The sequence below is a fragment of the Heptranchias perlo genome, chromosome 30 (genome assembly GCF_035084215.1).
Source record: "Heptranchias perlo isolate sHepPer1 chromosome 30, sHepPer1.hap1, whole genome shotgun sequence".
NCBI classification, from domain to species: domain Eukaryota; kingdom Metazoa; phylum Chordata; class Chondrichthyes; order Hexanchiformes; family Hexanchidae; genus Heptranchias; species Heptranchias perlo.
In genome coordinates, this window is record NC_090354.1 from 33,254,916 (window position 1) to 33,275,589 (window position 20,674).

General features: G+C 50.8%; 1 protein-coding gene across 3 annotated transcripts in view; it reads right to left on the reverse strand.

Annotated features, from left to right (window-relative positions):
• The window catches only part of LOC137300197 (microtubule-associated protein tau-like), a 179,190-nt gene that overhangs the window by 98,005 nt on the left and 60,511 nt on the right, over nucleotides 1–20,674 (reverse strand). For all 3 annotated transcript variants that reach the window (XM_067969279.1, XM_067969278.1, XM_067969280.1), the window contains exons 2-3: nucleotides 12,934–13,191; nucleotides 6,225–6,293 (exon numbers count right to left, since the gene is read on the reverse strand). In XM_067969279.1, the coding sequence (XP_067825380.1) occupies nucleotides 6,225–6,293; nucleotides 12,934–13,081 (217 nt within the window). In that variant the 5' untranslated portion in view covers nucleotides 13,082–13,191. The remainder of the gene's footprint in view (nucleotides 1–6,224; nucleotides 6,294–12,933; nucleotides 13,192–20,674) is intronic.

Genomic DNA, 20,674 nt, shown 5'->3' on the forward strand with positions numbered 1-20,674 from the left:
CTGGGGAACAGAAGGGACACACTGGGGAACAGAGGGGACACACTGGGGAAAAGAGGGGTGTAGAGGGGACACACTGGGGAACAGAGGGGACACACTGGGGAACAGAGGGGACACACTGGGGAACAGAGTGGTATAGAGGGGACACACTGGGGTACAGAGGGGACACACTGGGGAACAGAGGGGTATAGAGGGGACACACTGGGGAACAGAGGGGCTTAGAGGGGACACACTGGGGAACAGAGGGGACACACTGGGGAACAGAGGGGTATAGAGGGGACACACTGGGGAACAGAGGGGCTTAGAGGGGACACACTGGGGAACAGAGGGGACACACTGGGGAACAGAGTGGTATAGAGGGGACACACTGGGGTACAGAGGGGACACACTGGGGAACAGAGGGGACACACTGGGGAACAGAGGGGTATAGAGGGGATACACTGTGGAACAGAAGGGTGTAGAGGGGACAAACTGGGGAACAGAGGGGACACACAGGGGAACAGAGGGGTTTAGAGGGGACACACTGGGGTACAGAGGGGACACACTGGGGAACAGAGGGGACACACTGGGGAACAGAGGGGACACACTGGGGAACAGAGGGGTATAGAGGGGACACACTGGGGTACAGAGGGGTTTAGAGGGGACACACTGGGGAACAGAGGGGACACACTGGGGAACAGAGGGGACACACTGGGGAACAGAGGGGTATAGAGGGGACACACTGGGGTGCAGAGGGGTATAGAGGGGATACATTGGGGAACAGAGGGGTGTAGAGGGGACACACTGGGGAACAGAGGGGACACACTGGGGAACAGAGGGGTGAAGAGGGGACACACTGGGGAACAGTGGGGACACACTGGGGAACAGAGGGGTATAGAGGGGACACACTGGGGTACAGAGGGGTATAGAGGGGACACACTGGGGAACAGAGGGGTGTAGAGGGGATACACTGGGCAACAGAGGGGACACACTGGGGAACAGAGGGGTGTAGGGGGGACACACTGGGGAACAGATGGGACACACTGGGGAACAGAGGGGTATAGAGGGGACACACTGGGGAACAGAGGGGACACACTGGGGAACAGAGGGGTGTAGAGGGGGCACACTGGGGAACAGAAGGGACACACTGGGGAACAGAGGGGTATAGAGGGAATACACTGGGGAACAGAGGGGTATAGAGGGGACACACTGGGGAACAGAGGGGACACACTGGGGAACAGAGAGGTATAGAGGGAATACACTGGGGAACAGAGGGGTGTAGAGGGGACACACTGGGGAACAGAGGGGACACACTGGGGAACAGAGGGGTGTAGAGGGGACATACTGGGGAACATAGGGGACACACTGGGGAACAGAGGGTTATAGAGGGGACACACTGGGGAACAGAGGGGTGTAGAGGGGACACACTGGGGAACTTAGGGGACACACTGGGGAACAGAGGGTTATAGAGGGGACACACTGGGGAACAGAGGGGTGTAGAGGGGACACACTGGGGAACTTAGGGGACACACTGGGGAACAGAGGGTTATAGAGGGGACACACTGGGGAACAGAGGGGACACACTGGGGAACAGAGGGTTATAGAGGGGACACACTGGGGAACAGAGGGTTATAGAGGGGACACACTGGGGAACAGAGGGGTAAAGAGGGGACATACTGGGGAACAGAGGGGTGTAGAGGGGACACACTGGGGAACAGAGGGGTGTAGAGGGGACACACTGGGGAACAGAGGGGACACACTGGGAAACAGAGGGTTATAGAGGGGACAGACTGGGGAACAGAGGGGTGTAGAGGGGATATACTGGGGAACAGAGGGGTAATAGAGGGGACACACTGGGGAACAGAGGGTCATAGTGGGGACAGACTGGGGAACAGAGGGGTGTAGAGGGGATACACTGGGGATCAGAGGGGTATAGAGGGGACACACTGGGGAACAGACGGGTGTAGAGGGGACTCACTGGGGAGCAGAGGGGTATAGAGGGGATACACTGGGGAACAGAGGGGTTTAGAGGGGACGCACTGGGGTACAGACGGGTATAGAGGGGACAGACTGGGGAACAGAGGGGTGTAGAGGGGACACACTGGGGAACAGAGGGGACACACTGGGGAACAGAGGGGTATAGAGGGGACACACTGGGGAACAGAAGGGACACACTGGGGAACAGAGGGGTATAGAGGGGACACACTGGGGAACAGAGGGGACACACTGGGGAACAGAGGGGTGTAGAGGGAATACACTGGGGAACAGAGGGGTATAGAGTGGACACACTGGGGAACAGAGGGGACACACTGGGGAACAGAGGGGTATAGAGGGGACACACTGGGGTACAGACGGGTGTAGAGGGGACAAACTGGGGAACAGAGGGGACACACTGGGGAACAGAGGGGACACACTGGGGAACAGAGGGGTAAAGAGGGGACATACTGGGGAACAGAGGGGTGTAGAGGGGACAGACTGGGGAACAGAGGGTTATAGAGGGGACACACTGGGGAACATAGGGGACACACTGGGGAACAGAGGGGTATAGAGGGGACACACTGGGGAACATAGGGGACACAGTGGGGAACAGAGGGGTATAGAGGGGACACACTGGGGTACAGACGGGTGTAGAGGGGACACACTGGGGAACAGAGGGGACACACTGGGAAACAGAGTGTTATAGAGGGGACAGACTGGGGAACAGAGGGGTGTAGAGGGGATATACTGGGGAACAGAGGGGTATAGAGGGGACCCACTGGGGAACAGAGGGTTATAGAGGGGACAGACTGGGGAACAGAGGGGTGTAGAGGGGATACACTGGGGATCAGAGGGGTATAGAGGGGACACACTGGGGAACAGATGGGTGTTGAGGGGACACACTGGGGAGCAGAGGGGTATAGAGGGGATACACTGGGGAACAGAGGGGTTTAGAGGGGACGCACTGGGGTACAGACGGGTTTTGTGGGGACAGACTGGGGAACAGAGGGGACACACTGGGGAACAGAGGGTTATAGAGGGGACACACTGGGGAACAGAGGGGTGTAGAGGGGACACACTGGGGAACAGAGGGGACACACTGGGGAACAGAGGGGTGTAGAGGGGACACACAGGGGAACAGAGGGGTGTAGAGGGGACATACAGGGGAACAGAGGGGTGTCGAGGGGACACACTGGGAAACAGAGGGGTGTAGAGGGGATACATTGGTGAACAGAGGGGTGTAGAGGGGACACACTGGGGAACAGAGGGGTGTAGAGGGGATACACTGGGGAACAGAGGGGACACATTGGGGAACAGAGGGGTGTAGAGGGGACCACTGGGGAACAGAGGGGTGTAGAGGGGACACACTGGGGAACAGAGGGGTGTAGAGGGGACAGACTGGGGAACAGAGGGGTGTAGAGGGGACACACTGGGGAACAGAGGTGTGTAGAGGGGATACACTGGGGAACAGAGGGGACACATTGGGGAACAGAGGGGTGTAGAGGGGACCACTAGGGAACAGAGGGGTGTAGAGGGGACAGACTGGGGAACATCGGGGTTTAGAGGGGACACACTGGGGAACAGATGGGTATAGAGGGGACACAATGGGGAACAGAGGGGACACACTGGGGAACAGAGGGGTGTAGAGGGGACACACTGGGGAACAGATGGGTATAGAGGGGACACACTGGGGAACAGAGTGGACACACTGGGGAACAGAGGGGTCACACTGCAGAACAGAGGGGTGTAGAGGGGACACACTGGGGAACAGAGGGGTGTAGAGGGGACACACTGGGGAACAGAGGGGTGTAGAGGGGACACACTGGGGAACAGAGGGGTGTAGAGGGGACACACTGGGGAACAGAGGGGTGTAGAGGTGATACACTGGGGAACAGAGGGGTATGGAGGGGACACACTGGGGAACAGAGGGGTGTAGAGGGGACACACTGGGGAAAAGAGGGGTCACATTGGGGAACAGAGGGTTGTAGAGGGGACACACTGGGGAACAGAGAGGTGTAGAGGGGACAGACTGGGGAACAGAGGGGTGTAGAGGGGACACACTGGGGAACAGATGGGTATAGAGGGGATACTCTGGGGAACAGAGGGGACACACTGGGGAACAGAGGGGTGTAGAGGGGACACACTGGGGAACAGATGGGTCTTGAGGGGACACACTGGGGAACAGAGGGGACACACTGGGGAACAGAGGGGTCACACTGCAGAACAGAGGGGTGTAGAGGGGACACACTGGGGAACAGAGGGGTGTAGAGGGGACACACTGGGGAACAGAGGGGTAAAGAGGGGACACACTGGGGAACAGAGGGGTGCAGAGGGGACACACTGGGGAACAGAGGGGTATGGAGGGGACACACTGGGGAACAGAGGGGTGTAGAGGCGACACACTGGGGAAAAGAGGGGTCACATTGGGGAACAGAGGGTTGTAGAGGGGACACACTGGGGAACAGAGGGGTGTAGAGGGGACAGACTGGGGAACAGAGGGGTGTGGAGGGGACACACTGGGGAACAGAGGGGTATGGAGGGGACACACTGGGGAACAGAGGGGTGTAGAGGCGACACACTGGGGAAAAGAGGGGTCACATTGGGGAACAGAGGGTTGTAGAGGGGACACACTGGGGAACAGAGGGGTGTGGAGGGGACACACTGGGGAACAGAGGGGTGTAGAGCGGACACACTGGGGAACATAGGGGTGTAGAGGGGACAGACTGGGGAACAGAGGGGTGTGGAGGGGACACACTGGGGAACATAGGGGTGTAGAGGGGACAGACTGGGGAACAGAGGGGTGTAGAGCGGACACACTGGGGAACAGATGGGACACACTGGGAAACAGAGGGGTGTTGAGGGGACACACTGGGGAACAGAGGGGACACACTGGGGAACAGAGGGGTATAGAGGGGACACACTGGGGAACAGAGGGGACACACTGGGAAACAGAGGGGTGTAGAGGGGACTGACTGGGGAACAGTGGGGTTTCGAGAGGAAACACTGGGGAACAGTGGGCCAGAGAGATGACATACAGGGGAACAATGGGATGTCGAGGGGACACACTGATCAGTGTATCAGACCTGTATCAGTGCTGATATTGGGGAGTATTGGACCTGTATTGGAGGTGATGTCAGAGAGTATCGGACCCGTGTCACAGCTGATATCAAGGTATAACTGACTATCAGTGCTGATGGGATTAGATGAAGTAGGGAGGGAGGAGGCTCGTGTGAAGCATAAATGACAGCAGAGATCAGTTGGGCCGAATGGCCTGTTCCTGTGCGATGGACTCGATGAAGTATTGGACCTGTGTCACAGTTAATATCAGGAGTATTGGATCCATATCAGTCCTGATATTGAGGCATTCCAGAGATATTTCAGTGGTGATATCAGAGAGTAGCAGATATCGACGGGTATTATACTGATATCAGTGCTGATACTGGGGAATGAAGGACCTGTATTGGTATTGGAATTTGGGTAATTGGATTTGTTTCAGTGCTGGTGTTGGACGTGTATTGGAGTATTGGTTTAATGGGTAATTGGGCCTGTATTGGTGCTGGTATTGGGCTAATTCAACGTATTTCAATACTGGTAATGGGGAAATTGGAGGATTCAGTGCTGGTATTGGCATAATTGGGCATGTTGTGTTATTGATTATTGTGGTACTTGGGCCTGTATTGGAGTATTGGTTTTGGGGTAATTGGACCTGTAATGATGCTGGTATTGGAGTAATTGGACCTGTAATGATGCTGGTATTGGGGTAATTGGACCTGTAATGATGCTGGTATTGGGGTAATTGGAACTATAGTGGTGCTGGTATTGGGGTAATTGGTCTTGTATTGATGCTGGTTTTGGGGTAATTGGACCTGTATTGGTTCAGGTACTGGGGCAATTGAACCTGTTTCAGTCCTGGTTTTCGGGTAATTGGACCAGTGGTGTTGCTGGTTTTGGGGTAATTCAATATGTTTCAGTACTGGTATTGGGGTAATTGGACCTGTATTTGTGCTGGTATTGGGGTAATTGGACTTGCATTGGTTCTGGTATTGGGGTAATGGGATCTGTATTGGAGTACTGGTATTGGGGTAATGGGATCTGTATTGGAGTACTGGTATTGGGGTAATGGGATCTGTATTGGAGTACTGGTATTGGGGTAATTGGACTTGCATTTGTGCCCCAGGTCTGTCCAGGCTCTGCAGCATTGCTAACGACATTGTAGGGGGTGTTGCCTTATGGAAACTGTTGCTATCAGAAGGAGATCAGGCAGAACCTACACTCTGAAGATGGCGTGCTCTTCACATCAGACGCATCTGAGACAGGTTCATCTGTGACAGGAGAAGGATCTGGAAGAGGATGAGTGGAGAACACAGGTTACTGTGCTGGAAGCAAGTGAGACCTCTAACTGCCCACACTGTCAGAGGGGAGTGGAACGACAGTGAAAATATTTCACAATTAAACAATATTCTCATTGAGTTTATAAATCCTTAAAAGGCTCTTTCAGGGGTTCTGCTGGTTAAACTAACTATAGCATTAACCCAGGTCAGTACAACTAACCACGGCCAATTAAAGCACTAATCCAGATCAGTACAACTTGTTGAGTACAACCTATTGGATTAATATAGTCTGCTGATGGGTGAGACCACTCCCAATGGGTGAATATAAAACCCTGATAGAAGATTACACTCCCAATGGGTGAATGTAAACCAGCTATGGGTGAGTACACCCCCAATGGGTGAATATAAACCCCAAATGGGTGAGTACACCCCCAATGGGTGAATATAATCCCCAAATGGGTGAGTACACCCCCAATGGGTGAATATAATCCCCAAATGGGTGAGTACACCCCCAATGGGTGAATATAACCTGCTTATGGGTGAGTACACCCCCAATGGGTGAATATAATCCCCAAATGGGTGAGTACACCCCCAATGGGTGAATATAACCTGCTTATGGGTGAGTACACCCCCAATGTGTGAATATAACCTGCTTATGGGTGAGTACACACCCAATGGGTGAATATAATCCCCAAATGGGTGAGTACACTCCCAATGGGTGAATATAAACCCTCCGATTGGTGAGTTAATACCCGATGGGTGAATATAACAACCCGAGGGGTAGGTCCTCTCCTGATGGGTGAATATAAACTCCTGATGAGTGAGTACACACCCGATGGATGAATTTAACCTCTCCCCTATGGGTAAGTACAATCCCAATGGGTGAATCTACCCATGCTGATGGCCGAGTAAACCCTTGATGGTAGAATGTAACTTCCCTGATGGCTGAGTCCATCTCCGAAGGGTGAATATAAAACCCCGATGGGTGAATATAAAACCCCGATGGGTGAGTACACTCCCGATGGATGAATATAATCTCCTGATGGATGAATATAATCTCCTGATGGGTGAATATAATCTCCTGGTGGGTGAGTACACTCCCGATGGGTGAATATAATCGCCCAATGGGTGAGTACATTCCCGATGGGTGAATATAATCGCCCGATGGGTGAATATAATCTCCCGATGGGTGAATATAATCTCCCGATGGGTGAATATAATCGCCCGATGGGTGAATATAATCTCCCGATGGGTGAGTACATTCCCGATGGGTGAATATAATCGCCCGATGGGTGAATATAATCTCCCGATGGGTGAGTACATTCCCGATGGGTGAATATAATCGCCCGATGGGTGAGTACATTCCCGATGGGTGAATATAATCGCCCGATGGGTGAACATAATCGCCCGACGGGTGAACATAATCTCCCGACGGGTGAGTACATTCCCGATGGGTGAATATAATCGCCCGATGGGTGAACATAATCGCCCGACGGGTGAGTACATTCCCGATGGGTGAATATAATCGCCCGATGGGTGAGTACATTCCCGATGGGTGAATATAATCGCCCGATGGGTGAGTACATTCCCGATGGGTGAATATAATCGCCCGATGGGTGAACATAATCGCCCGACGGGTGAACATAATCTCCCGACGGGTGAACATAATCTCCCGACGGGTGAATACACTCCCGATGGGTGAATATAATCGCCCGACGGGTGAACATAATCTCCCGACGGGTGAATACACTCCCGATGGGTGAATATAATCGCCCGATGGGTGAACATAATCGCCCGACGGGTGAACATAATCTCCCGACGGGTGAGTACATTCCCGATGGGTGAATATAATCGCCCGATGGGTGAACATAATCGCCCGACGGGTGAGTACATTCCCGATGGGTGAATATAATCGCCCGATGGGTGAGTACATTCCCGATGGGTGAATATAATCGCCCGATGGGTGAGTACATTCCCGATGGGTGAATATAATCGCCCGATGGGTGAACATAATCGCCCGACGGGTGAACATAATCTCCCGACGGGTGAATACACTCCCGATGGGTGAATATAATCGCCTGATGGGTGAATACACTCCCGATGGGTGAATATAATCTCCCGATGGGTGAATATAACCCTCCTGATTGTTAGAAAAAAAACCCTGATGGATGAGTATAATCTTGATGGGTGAATATAAAGCCTTAATGGGTGAGTACAAATCCAACGGGTGAGTACACTGCTGATGGGAAAATATACCTTCCCGATGGGAGAATATAACCTCCCGATGAGTGAGTACAATCCCAATGGGTGTGTACAACCTCCGATGGGTGAATATAAACCCCTGATGGATGAATATCATAGAATCATAGAATGATACAGCACAGAAGGAGGCCATTCGGCCCATCGTGCCTGTGCCTGCCCTTTGAAAGAGCTACCAATTAGTTCCACTCCCCTGCTCTTTCCCCATAGCCCTGTAATTTTTTTCCCTTCAAGTATTTATCCAATTCCCTTTTGAAAGTTATTATTGAATCTGCTTCCACCGCCCTTTCAGGCAGCGCATTCCAGATCATAACAACATTGCTTAAAAAAAAGTTTCCCCAAGTCTCCTCTAGTTATCTCCCAATCACCTTAAATCTGTGTCCTCTGGTTACCGACACTTCTGCCACTGGAAACAGTTTCTCCTTATTTACTCTATCAAAACCCTTCATGATTTTGAACACCTCAATCAAACCTCCCCTTAACCTTCTCTGCTCTAAGGAGAACAACCCCAGCTTCTCCAGTCTCTCCACATAACTGAACTCCCTTATCCCTGGTACCATTCTAGTAAATCTCTTCTGTACCCTCTCTAAGGCCTTGCCATCCTTCCTGAAGTGTGGTGCCTAGAATTGAACACAATACTCCAGTTGAGGCCTAACCAGTGTTTTATAAAGGTTTAGCATAACTTCCTTGCTTTTGTACTCTATGCCTCTATCAATAAAGTCCAGGATCCCATATGCTTTTTTAACAGCCTTCTCAACTTGTCCTGCCACCTTCAAAGATTTGTGTACATACACCCCCAGGTCTCTCTGTTCCTGCACCCCCTTTAAATTGTACCATTTAGTTTATATTGCCTCTCATTCTTCCTATCAAAATGTATCACTTCACACTTCTCTGCATTAAATTTCATCTGCTGTGTGTCTGCCCATTTCACCAGTCTGTCTCTGTCCTCCTGAAGTTTGTTACTATCCTCCACATTGTTTACTACATTCCCGAGTTTTGTGTCATCTGCAAACTTTGAAATTATACCCTCTATACCAAAGTCCAAGTCTTTGATTTATATCAAAAGGAGCAGTGGTCCTAATACTGACCCCTGGGGAACACCACTGTATACTCCCCTCCAGTCTGAAAAACAATCATTCACCACTACTCTCTGCTTTCTGTCCTTTAGCCAATTTTGTATCCATGCTGCCACTGTCCCTTTAATCCCATGGGCTTAAATTTTGCTAACAAGACTATTATGTGGTACTTTATCAAATGCCTTTTGAAAGTCCATATACACATCAAACTCACCACCCTCATCAACCCTCTCCGTTACTCCATCAAAGAACTCAATCAAGTTAGTCAAAGACGATTTTCCTTTAACAAATCCGTGCTGACTTTCATTTATTAACTCATACTTTTCCAAACGCCAATTTATTTTGTCCCGGATTATTGTCTCTAAAAGTTTCCCCATCACCGACATTCGGCTAACTGGTCTGTAATTGCCGGGTTTATCACTCTCTCCTTTTTTTGAACAGGGGTGTGACATTTGCAATCCTCCAGTCCTCAGGCACCATCTCCATATCTGAGGAGGTTTGGAAGATTGTGGCCAGAGCCTCTGCAATTTCCACCCTTACTTCCCTCAGTAACCTAGGATGCACCGGGTGACTTTTCTACCTTGAGTATTACCAACCTTTTAAATATCTCCTCTTTATCTATTTTTATCCTATCCAATATCGCTACTACCTCCTCCTTTACTGCTACAATGGCAGCATCCTCTTCTCTCGTGAAGACCGATGTGAAATATTCATTTAGTGCCTCAGCCATGCCCTCTGCCTCCACAAGAAGATCTCCCTTTTTGTCCGTAATTGGTTCCACTCTTCCTTTGACTGTCCATGTGTTTATAAAAGACTTTTGGGTTCCCTTTTATGTTAGCCTCTAATCTATTCTCATACTCTCTCTTTGCCCCTCTTATTCCCTTTTTTAGATCTCCTCTGTACTTTCTGTATTCAACCTGGTTCTCAACTGTATGATGAATCTTACATTTGTCATAAACCTACTTTTTCTGTTTCATTTTAATGTCTTATCTTCAGACATCCAGGGAGCTCTAGCTTTCGATATCCTTCCTTTCCCCTTCGTATGAATGTGTTCACTCTGTACCCGAACCATCTCCTTCTTGAAGGCCTCCCATTGTTCAATTCCTGTTTTGCCCACCAATTTTCGATCCCTTTTTAACTCACTGAAATTAACCCTCCTCCAGTTAAGTATTTTCACGTTTGATTGTTCCTTGTCCTTTTCCTTAACTATTCTAAACCTAATGATATTGTGATCACTGTTCCCCAAACACTCCCCCACTGAAACATGCTCCACCTGCCCCACATCATTCCCCAGAATTAGATCCAGCACTGTTTCCTCCCTGGTTGAGCTGGAAACACACTGATCGAAAAAGTTCTCTTGTTCACATTTCAGGAATTCCTCCCCCTCTTTGCCCTTTACACTGTTAATGTCCCAGTCAATATTGGGATAATTGAAGTCCCCCATTATCATTACTCTTGGTTCGTGCATCTTTCTGTAATTTGCCTGCAAATGTTCTCCTCTATCCCCTTCCGACTATTTGGTGGCCTACAGTCTACACCCAGTAGTGTAATAACTCCTCTATTGTTCCTTAATTCCAACCAAATAGATTCCGTCTTTGACCCCTCAACTACATCATCCCTCTCCAGTGCTATAATAGTTTCTTTGATCAATACTGTCACCCCCTCCTTTCTTTCCTTCCATATCTTTCCTAAATACCTTGTAGTCAGGAATATTAAGTACCCAATCCTCCCCTTCTTTGAGCCAGGTCTCTCTTATTGCCCCTATATCACAGTCCCATGTGGTGACTTGAGCCTGTAGTTCACCAACCTTATTTCCCACGCTACGTGTATTTACGCACATGTTCTCCAATCTCACCTTAGACTGCCTCCCATTTTCCCCCAGTCTGATCCCTCCTATTTCTGAACTATTCTTTACTCTAGTGCTACTTGTCTCTCCCAGTCCTCTGTGCACCTCGTTTCTCCACTCTAATGTTTCATCCTGGTGCCCAGCCACTGCCAAATTAGTTTAAACCCTTCCCCACACCAGTAGTGAATCTCCCCACGAGGACATTGGTCCCAGATTTGTTGAGGTGAAACCCGTCCACCTTGAACAGATCCCTCCTGCCCCAGAACTGGTCCCAACGTCTCAGGAATCTGAAGCCCTCCCTCCTGCACCATTGCTCCAGCCACACATTAACCTGTCTTATCCGACTATTCCTGTACTCACTAGCGTGTGGCACTGGGAGTAATCCAGAGATTACTACCTTTGAGGACCTGCTTTTTAACTTCCTCCCTTGCTCCCGAAACTCTGACTGCAGGACCTCGACCCTTTTCCTTCTTATGTCATATAAACCCCGTTGTACAATCCCAATGGGTGAATACAAACCACTGATTGGTGAATATTACATAGAATTTACAGCACAGAAATAGGCCATTCGGCCCAACAGATCTATACTGGTGTTTATGCTCCACATGAGCCTGTAAAGTCAGTGGGGTTAATTTTGACTTTGTGCGATAGTGTGAGACAGGTGAATCGACAGCCTGTTTTAGGGCTCGCCATAGATTTCAACGGAAGTAAAAACCGGGAGCAATGCAAAAAGAGCCGTCATCTCACTATTGCCCGCTTCACACTATCGAGTCAAACCAAAACCCACTCCGGTCTCCTCAGGAGAGAAACGCAGAAAATTGGCACGAAAAGCTAAACCTCCAGAAAGGATGGGCGCCTGAGTCTGTGGAGCCTGTGAGGGAGACGGCAGTCGTCCAGTGCAAATATTCTGTCAGTCGGAAAGAATAAGTGCCCAAGGTCTCACCTCGTGGACAGGTGCCCGTTATTGTCTACATCACACCCTTATCTGAAGCCCTTTCTCTGATGCCCAATCCGTTATCTGGTTGCCGGGCGGGGCACAATGGCTGCACAGAGCTGAGCCACGGAATCACCTTCGTGTTCCTTGTGGTGGGGGGCGCGTCCCGTAACGGAGCAGGAAACCAGAGAGGACCTTTCTGGATTCAACACTCCCCAAATAATCGAAGGCTTTCACAGCAGAGAGGAGCTCGCGAAGGGTTACACACATTAGCTGCATGCAAAGTGGTTCCGTGTGTTTGAGAATAGTCCAGCAGTGTTAATCTTCAGCAGAAGGATTTCAAAGCTGCAACCAATTGCAAATGAAAGATCAGCAGAGATAATGCAGCAAACGGCAGCCCTGGTGAACATGCCAGTGTTTACTAGAATATTCCAGAGATGCTGGAGATACGCCCTGAGCCATCTGTGCTAACCCTGCTGTTTCTACCCATCTGAAACACCCGTCTTATAACAAAGCTCCTTTCTCTTCACTAACCTTTTGTCGCTCGGTTTCCTGCCCCAAACTGTGTTGCTGCGGTTACCCCGACTCCATTCTCTTTCACCTCTGGGAGGCCTGGTGCTGCTTTATTGTCCTGGTCCTGATCTACGCACAGACTGTTGTCTCCTCTAACCACCGTCTCCATCTCTGCTGCAGCCTGAGCGGGTTCTCCTGACGAGACGTGCAGGGGCTAGTGACCAGCCTCTGTTCCACTGCACTGGTGCTGATGCTCAGTCGTTCCCACACAGATTCAGCCTGAAAGAGAGGGGGGGAGGGGAGAGTGAGCAGCTAAACGTCCATATTCATGACTCGCGGAGAACTGCACAGGGTCTCTTTCCTGCTAACAGCGGACATCTTTTCAAATCACTGCAGCACAGAATTCCAATACATGACGTTCCCATTACAAGGAGCTCTCCAGCCCCATCACCATCTGCCACACTCTCAGTTTGCCAACGACTCCAGCCCCGCAATAATGCTGCAGAGAGGCACAGCCCCTTTACTGCCCTTCCCACAAACATCCAATGCTCACTGCTTTGAGGGGCCAACAATCCACACCTCCATCCTACTCATGTCTTAAAGAGGTCTTTTATACCGATTATGAAGACACCTTCATAGAACCACAAAGAGCATCTCCAGGACCCATTACTCTATGCCTCGTGAAACCAATATCGAGCATACTCACCCCCGGCCCTAAATTTTTTCACTCAGAGGGTGGTGGGGGTCTGGAACTCACTGCCTGAGAGGGTGGTAGAGACAGAAACCCTCAACTCATTTAAAAAATACCCGGATGTGCACCTGAAGAGCCGTGACCTGCAGGGCTACGGACCAAATGCAGGAAAGTGGGATTAGGCTGGGTGGTTCGTTTCTCAGCCGGCACGGACACGATGGGCCGAATGGCCTCCTTCTGTGCCCTAAATTTTCTACGATTCTATGATTAAATGTTCTCATTTCACGATCAACCCGTGAAATGGGGAACTGTCCAGAGCCTGGTGTCAACCCTCCCGACTAGAATTAGTTTTCTAAATATACAGATATTGAGTTCTGCTTTTGCCTAGTGCTGAGCAGATCTCCCTGTGTAAGACTGAACCCCACAGAGCAGGAGAGCACCGCCCGGTGTGGGACTGAGCCCCACGGAGCAGGAGAGCACCGCCCGGTGTGGGACTGAGCCCCACGGAGCGGGAGAGCACCGCCCGGTGTGGGACTGAGCCCCACGGAGCGGGAGAGCACTGCCCGGTGTGAGACCGAGCCCCACGGAGCAGGAGAGCACCGCCCGGTGTGGGACTGAGCCCCACGGAGCGGGAGAGCACCGCCCGGTGTGAGACTGAGCCCCACGGAGCAGGAGAGCACCGCCCGGTGTGGGACTGAGCCCCACGGAGCAGGACAGCACCGCCCGGTGTGGGACCGAGCCCCACGGAGCGGGAGAGCACCGCCCGGTGTGGGACTGAGCCCCACGGAGCGGGAGAGCACCGCCCGGTGTGGGACTGAGAGACACGGAGCAGGAGAGCACCGCCCGGTGTGGGACCGAGCCCCACGGAGCAGGACAGCACCGCTCGGTGTGGGACTGAGCCCCACGGAGCGGGAGAGCACCGCCCGGTGTGGGACTGAGCCCCATGGAGCGGGAGAGCACCGCCCGCTGTGGGACTGAGCCCCACGGAGCAGGAGGGCACTGCCCGGTGTGGGACTAAGCTGGAGGTCACAGAATTGCTCCCAGCTCTTTCCCATTAGCTGATTTCAGCTGGAGCGCCAAGAAGGCGAGCTCCAATTCGACTTGAATCCATCGGCTGGAAAGTTCCTGCTCTGGCTGATGTTCCCCTGAATATGGAAATCAAAGCAAAGAACAGACGACCTGAAGTGGCCCAGTCAGGCCAACATTGGTAGTGCCAGGTGAAGATACAAAGCTGCCTCTCACTGTTTGAACAAACATGTAGAATAGCAATTTGGACCAAGCAGAAAATATGGTAGAAATGTAACGAGCAGAGACATTTTTCAGGTAAACTTACACAGTAACTGGCACGAACGGGGGTATATTTCCACAGTAATTGAATCCCACTGGGGTACAGTTCCACACAAACTGACTCTCACTGGGATGCAGTTCCACAGACACTGACTCTCACTGGGGTACAGTTCTACAGACACTGACTCTCACTGAGGTACAGTTCTACACACACTGATTCTCACTGGGGTACAGTTCCACACACACTGACTCTCACTGGGGTACAGTTCCACAGACACTGACTCTCACTGGGGTACAGTTCCACAGACACTGACTCTCACTGGGGTACAGTTCCACAGGCACTGATTCTCACTGGGGTACAGTTCCACAGACACTGACTCTCACTGGGATGCAGTTCCACAGACACTGACTCTCACTGGGGTACAGTTCTACAGACACTGACTCTCACTGAGGTACAGTTCTACAGACACTGATTCTCACTGGGGTACAGTTCCACACACACTGACTCTCACTGGGGTAAAGTTCGACAGACACTGACTCTCACTGGGGTACAGTTCTACAGACATTGACTCTCACTGGGATACAGTTCTACAAACTGACTCTCACTGGGGTACAGTTCGACAGACACTGACTCTCACTGGGATACAGTTCTACAGACACTGACTCTCACTGGGATACAGTTCTACAGACACTGACTCTCACTGGGATACAGTTCTACAAACTGACTCTCACTGGGATACAGTTCCACAGACACTGACTCTCACTGGGGTACAGTTCTACAAACACTGACTCTCACTGGGGTACAGTTCTACAAACACTGACTCTCAGTGGGATACAGTTCGACAGACAATGACTCTCACTGGGGTACAGTTCCACACACACTGACTCTCACTGGGGTACAGTTCCACAGACACTGACTCTCACTGGGGTACAGTTCGACAAACACTGATTCTCACTGGGGTACAGTTCCACAGACACTGACTCTCACTGGGGTACAGTTCCACAGACACTGACTCTCACTGGGGTACAGTTCTACAGACACTGACTCTCACTGGGGTACAGTTCGACAGACACTGACTCTCACTGGGGTACAGTTCTACAGACATTGACTCTCACTGGGATACAGTTCTACAAACTGACTCTCACTGGGGTACAGTTCGACAGACACTGACTCTCACTGGGATACAGTTCTACAGACACTGACTCTCACTGGGATACAGTTCTACAGACACTGACTCTCACTGGGATACAGTTCTACAAACTGACTCTCACTGGGATACAGTTCCACAGACACTGACTCTCACTGGGGTACAGTTCTACAAACACTGACTCTCACTGGGGTACAGTTCTACAAACACTGACTCTCAGTGGGATACAGTTCGACAGACAATGACTCTCACTGGGGTACAGTTCTACACACACTGACTCTCACTGGGATACAGTTCCACAGACACTGACTCTCACTGAGGTACAGTTCTACAGACACTGTCTCTCGCTGGAGTACAGTTCTACACACACTGACTCTCACTGGGATACAGTTCCACAGACACTGACTCTCACTCGGGTACAGTTCCTCATACACTGACTCTCATTGGAATACAGCATTACAGACACTGTCTCTCTCTGGGATTCAGTTCTACACTCACTAGCTATCTGTGGGGTACAGTTCTACAGACACTGACTCTCACTGGGATATAGTTCTACAGACACTGACTCTCACTGGGATACAGTTCTACAAACTGACTCTCACTGGGATACAGTTCCACAGACATTGACTCTCACTGGGGCACAGTTCGACAGACACTGACTCTCACTGGGGCACAGTTCTACAAACACTGACTCTCACTGGGGTACAGTTCTACAGACACTGACTCCCTCTGGGGTACAGTTCCACACACACTGACTCTCACTGGGGTACAGTTCTACAGACACTGACTCTCACTGGGGTACAGTTCTACGGGCACTGATTCTCACTGGGGTACAGTTCTACAGATACTGACTCTCACTGGGGTACAGTTCTACAGATACTGACTCTCACTGGGGTACGGTTCTACAGACACTGACTCTCACTGGGGTACAGTTCCACAGACACTGACTCTCACTGGGGTACAGTTCCACACACACTGACTCTCACTGGGGTACAGTTCTACAGACACTGACTATCACTGGGGTACAGTTCAACAGACACTGACTCCCTCTGGGGTACAGTTCTACAGACACTGACTCCCTCTGGGGTACAGTTCCACACACACTGACTCTCACTGGGGTACAGTTCTACAGACACTGACTCTCACTGGGGTACAGTTCTACAGACACTGACTTTCACTGGGGTACAGTTCTACAGACACTGACTCTCACTAGGGTACAGTTCCACAGACACTGACTCTCACTGGGGTACAGTTCCACAGACACTGACTCTCACTGGGGTACAGTTCCACAGACACTGACTCTCACTGGGGTACAGTTCGACAGACACTGACTCTCACTGGGGTACAGTTCTACAGACATTGACTCTCACTGGGATACAGTTCTACAAACTGACTCTCACTGGGGTACAGTTCGACAGACACTGACTCTCACTGGGATACAGTTCTACAGACACTGACTCTCACTGGGATACAGTTCTACAGACACTGACTCTCACTGGGATACAGTTCTACAAACTGACTCTCACTGGGATACAGTTCCACAGACACTGACTCTCACTGGGGTACAGTTCGACAGACAATGACTCTCACTGGGGTACAGTTCGACACACACTGACTCTCACTGGGATACAGTTCCACAGACACTGACTCTCACTGAGGTACAGTTCTACAGACACTGTCTCTCGCTGGAGTACAGTTCTACACACACTGACTCTCACTGGGATACAGTTCCACAGACACTGACTCTCACTCGGGTACAGTTCCTCATACACTGACTCATTGGAATACAGCATTACAGACACTGTCTCTCTCTGGGATTCAGTTCTACACTCACTAGCTCTCTGTGGGGTACAGTTCTACAGACACAGACTCTCACTGGGGTACAGTTCCACACACACTGACTCTCACTGGGGTACAGTTCTACAGACACTGACTCTCATTCCGGTACAGTTCAACAGACACTGACTCTCATTCCGGTACAGTTCTACAGACACTGACTCTCACTGGGATACAGTTCTACAAACTGACTCTCACTGGGATACAGTTCCACAGACATTGACTCTCACTGGGGCACAGTTCGACAGACACTGACTCTCACTGGGGTACAGTTCTACAAACACTGACTCTCACTGGGGTACAGTTCTACAAACACTGACTCCCTCTGGGGTACAGTTCTACAGACACTGACTCCCTCTGGGGTACAGTTCCACACACACTGACTCTCACTGGGGTACAGTTCTACAGACACTGACTCTCACTGGGGTACAGTTCTACAGACACTGACTCTCACTGGGGTACAGTTCTACAAACACTGACTCTCACTGGGGTACAGTTCTACAGGCACTGACTCTCACTGGGATACAGTTCTACAGATACTGACTCTCACTGGGGTACAGTTCTACAGACACTGACTCTCACTGGGACACAGTTCTACACACACTGACTCTCACTGGGGTACAGTTCCACAGACACTGACTCTCACTGGGGTACAGTTCTACAGACACTGACTCTCACTGGGGTACAGTTCTACAGACACTGACTCTCACTGTGGTACAGTTCCACAGACACTGACTCTCACTGGGGTACAGTTCTACAGACACTGACTCTCACTGGGGTACAGTTCGACAGACACTGACTCTCACTGGGGTACAGTTCTACAGACACTGACTCTCACTCGGACACAGTTCTACAGGGACTCACTCTCACTGGGGTACAGTTCCACAGACACTGACTCTCACTGGGGTACAGTTCGACAGACACTGACTCTCACTGGGGTACAGTTCTACAAACTGACTCTCACTGGGGTACAGTTCTACAAACACTGACTCTCAGTGGGATACAGTTCGACAGACAATGACTCTCACTGGGGTACAGTTCTGCAGACACTGTCTCTCGCTGGAGTACAGTTCTACACACACTGACTCTCACTGGGATACAGTTCTACACACACTGACTCTCACTCGGGTACAGTTCCTCATACACTGACTCTCATTGGAATACAGCATTACAGACACAGTCTCTCTCTGGGATTCAGTTCCACACTCACGAGCTATCTGTGGGGTACAGTTCTACAGACACTGACTCTCCTTCCGGTACAGTTCTACAGACACTGACTCTCACTGAGGTACAGTTCTACAGACACTGTCTCTCGCTGGAGTACAGTTCTGGACACACTGACTCTCACTGGGATACAGTTCCACAGACACTGACTCTCACTCGGGTACAGTTCCTCATACACTGACTCTCATTGGAATACAGCATTACAGACACTGTCTCTATCTGGGATTCAGTTCTCCACTCACTAGCTATCTGTGGGGTACAGTTCTACAGACACTGACTCTCATTCCGGTACAGTTCTACAGGCACTGACTCTCATTGGGGTACAGTTCTACAGGCACTGACTCTCATTGGGGTACAGTTCTACAGGCACTGACTCTCACTGCGATATAGTTCTACAGACACTGACTCTCACTGGGATACAGTTCTACAAATTGACTCCCACTGGGATACAGTTCCAATGACATTGACTCTCACTGGGGCACAGTTCCACAGACACTGACTCTCACTGGGGTACAGTTCGACAGACACTGACTCTCACTGGGGTACAGTTCGACAAACACTGACTCTCACTGGGGTACAGTTCTACAAACACTGACTCCCTCTGGGGTACAGTTCTACAGACACTGACTCCCTCTGGGGTACAGTTCCACACACACTGACTCTCACTGGGGTACAGTTCTACAGACACTGACTCTCACTGGGGTACAGTTCTACAGACACTGACTTTCACTGGGGTACAGTTCTACAGACACTGACTCTCACTGGGGTACAGTTCTACAGACACTGACTCTCACTGGGGTACAGTTCTACGTGCACTGATTCTCACTGGGGTACAGTTCTACAGGACTGACTCTCACTGGGATACAGTTCTACAGACACTGACTCTCACTGGGGTACAGTTCTACAGACACTGACTCTCACTGGGACACAGTTCTACACACACTGACTCTCACTGGGGTACAGCTCCACAGACACTGACTCTCACTGGGGTACAGTTCTACAGACACTGACTCTCACTGGGGTACAGTTCCACAGACACTGACTCTCACTGTGGTACAGTTCCACAGACACTGACTCTCACTGGGGTACAGTTCTACAGACACTGACTCTCACTGGGGTACAGTTTGACAGACACTGACTCTCACTGGGGTACAGTTCTACAGACACTGACTCTCACCAGGACACAGTTCTACAGGAACTCACTCTCACTGGGGTACAGTTCCACAGACACTGACTCTCCCTGGGGTACAGTTCTACAAACACTGACTCTGACTGGGGTACAGTTCTACACACACTGACTCTCGCTGGAGTACAGTTCGACACACACTGACTCTCACTGGGATACAGTTCCACAGACACTGACTCTCACTGAGGTACAGTTCTACAGACACTGTCTCTCGCTGCAGTACAGTTCTACACACACTGACTCTCACTGGGATACAGTTCCACAGACACTGACTCTCAATGGGATACAGTTCTACAGACACTGACTCTCACTGAGGTACAGTTCTACAGACACTGTCTCTCGCTGGAGTACAGTTCTACACACACTGACTCTCATTCCGGTACAGTTCTA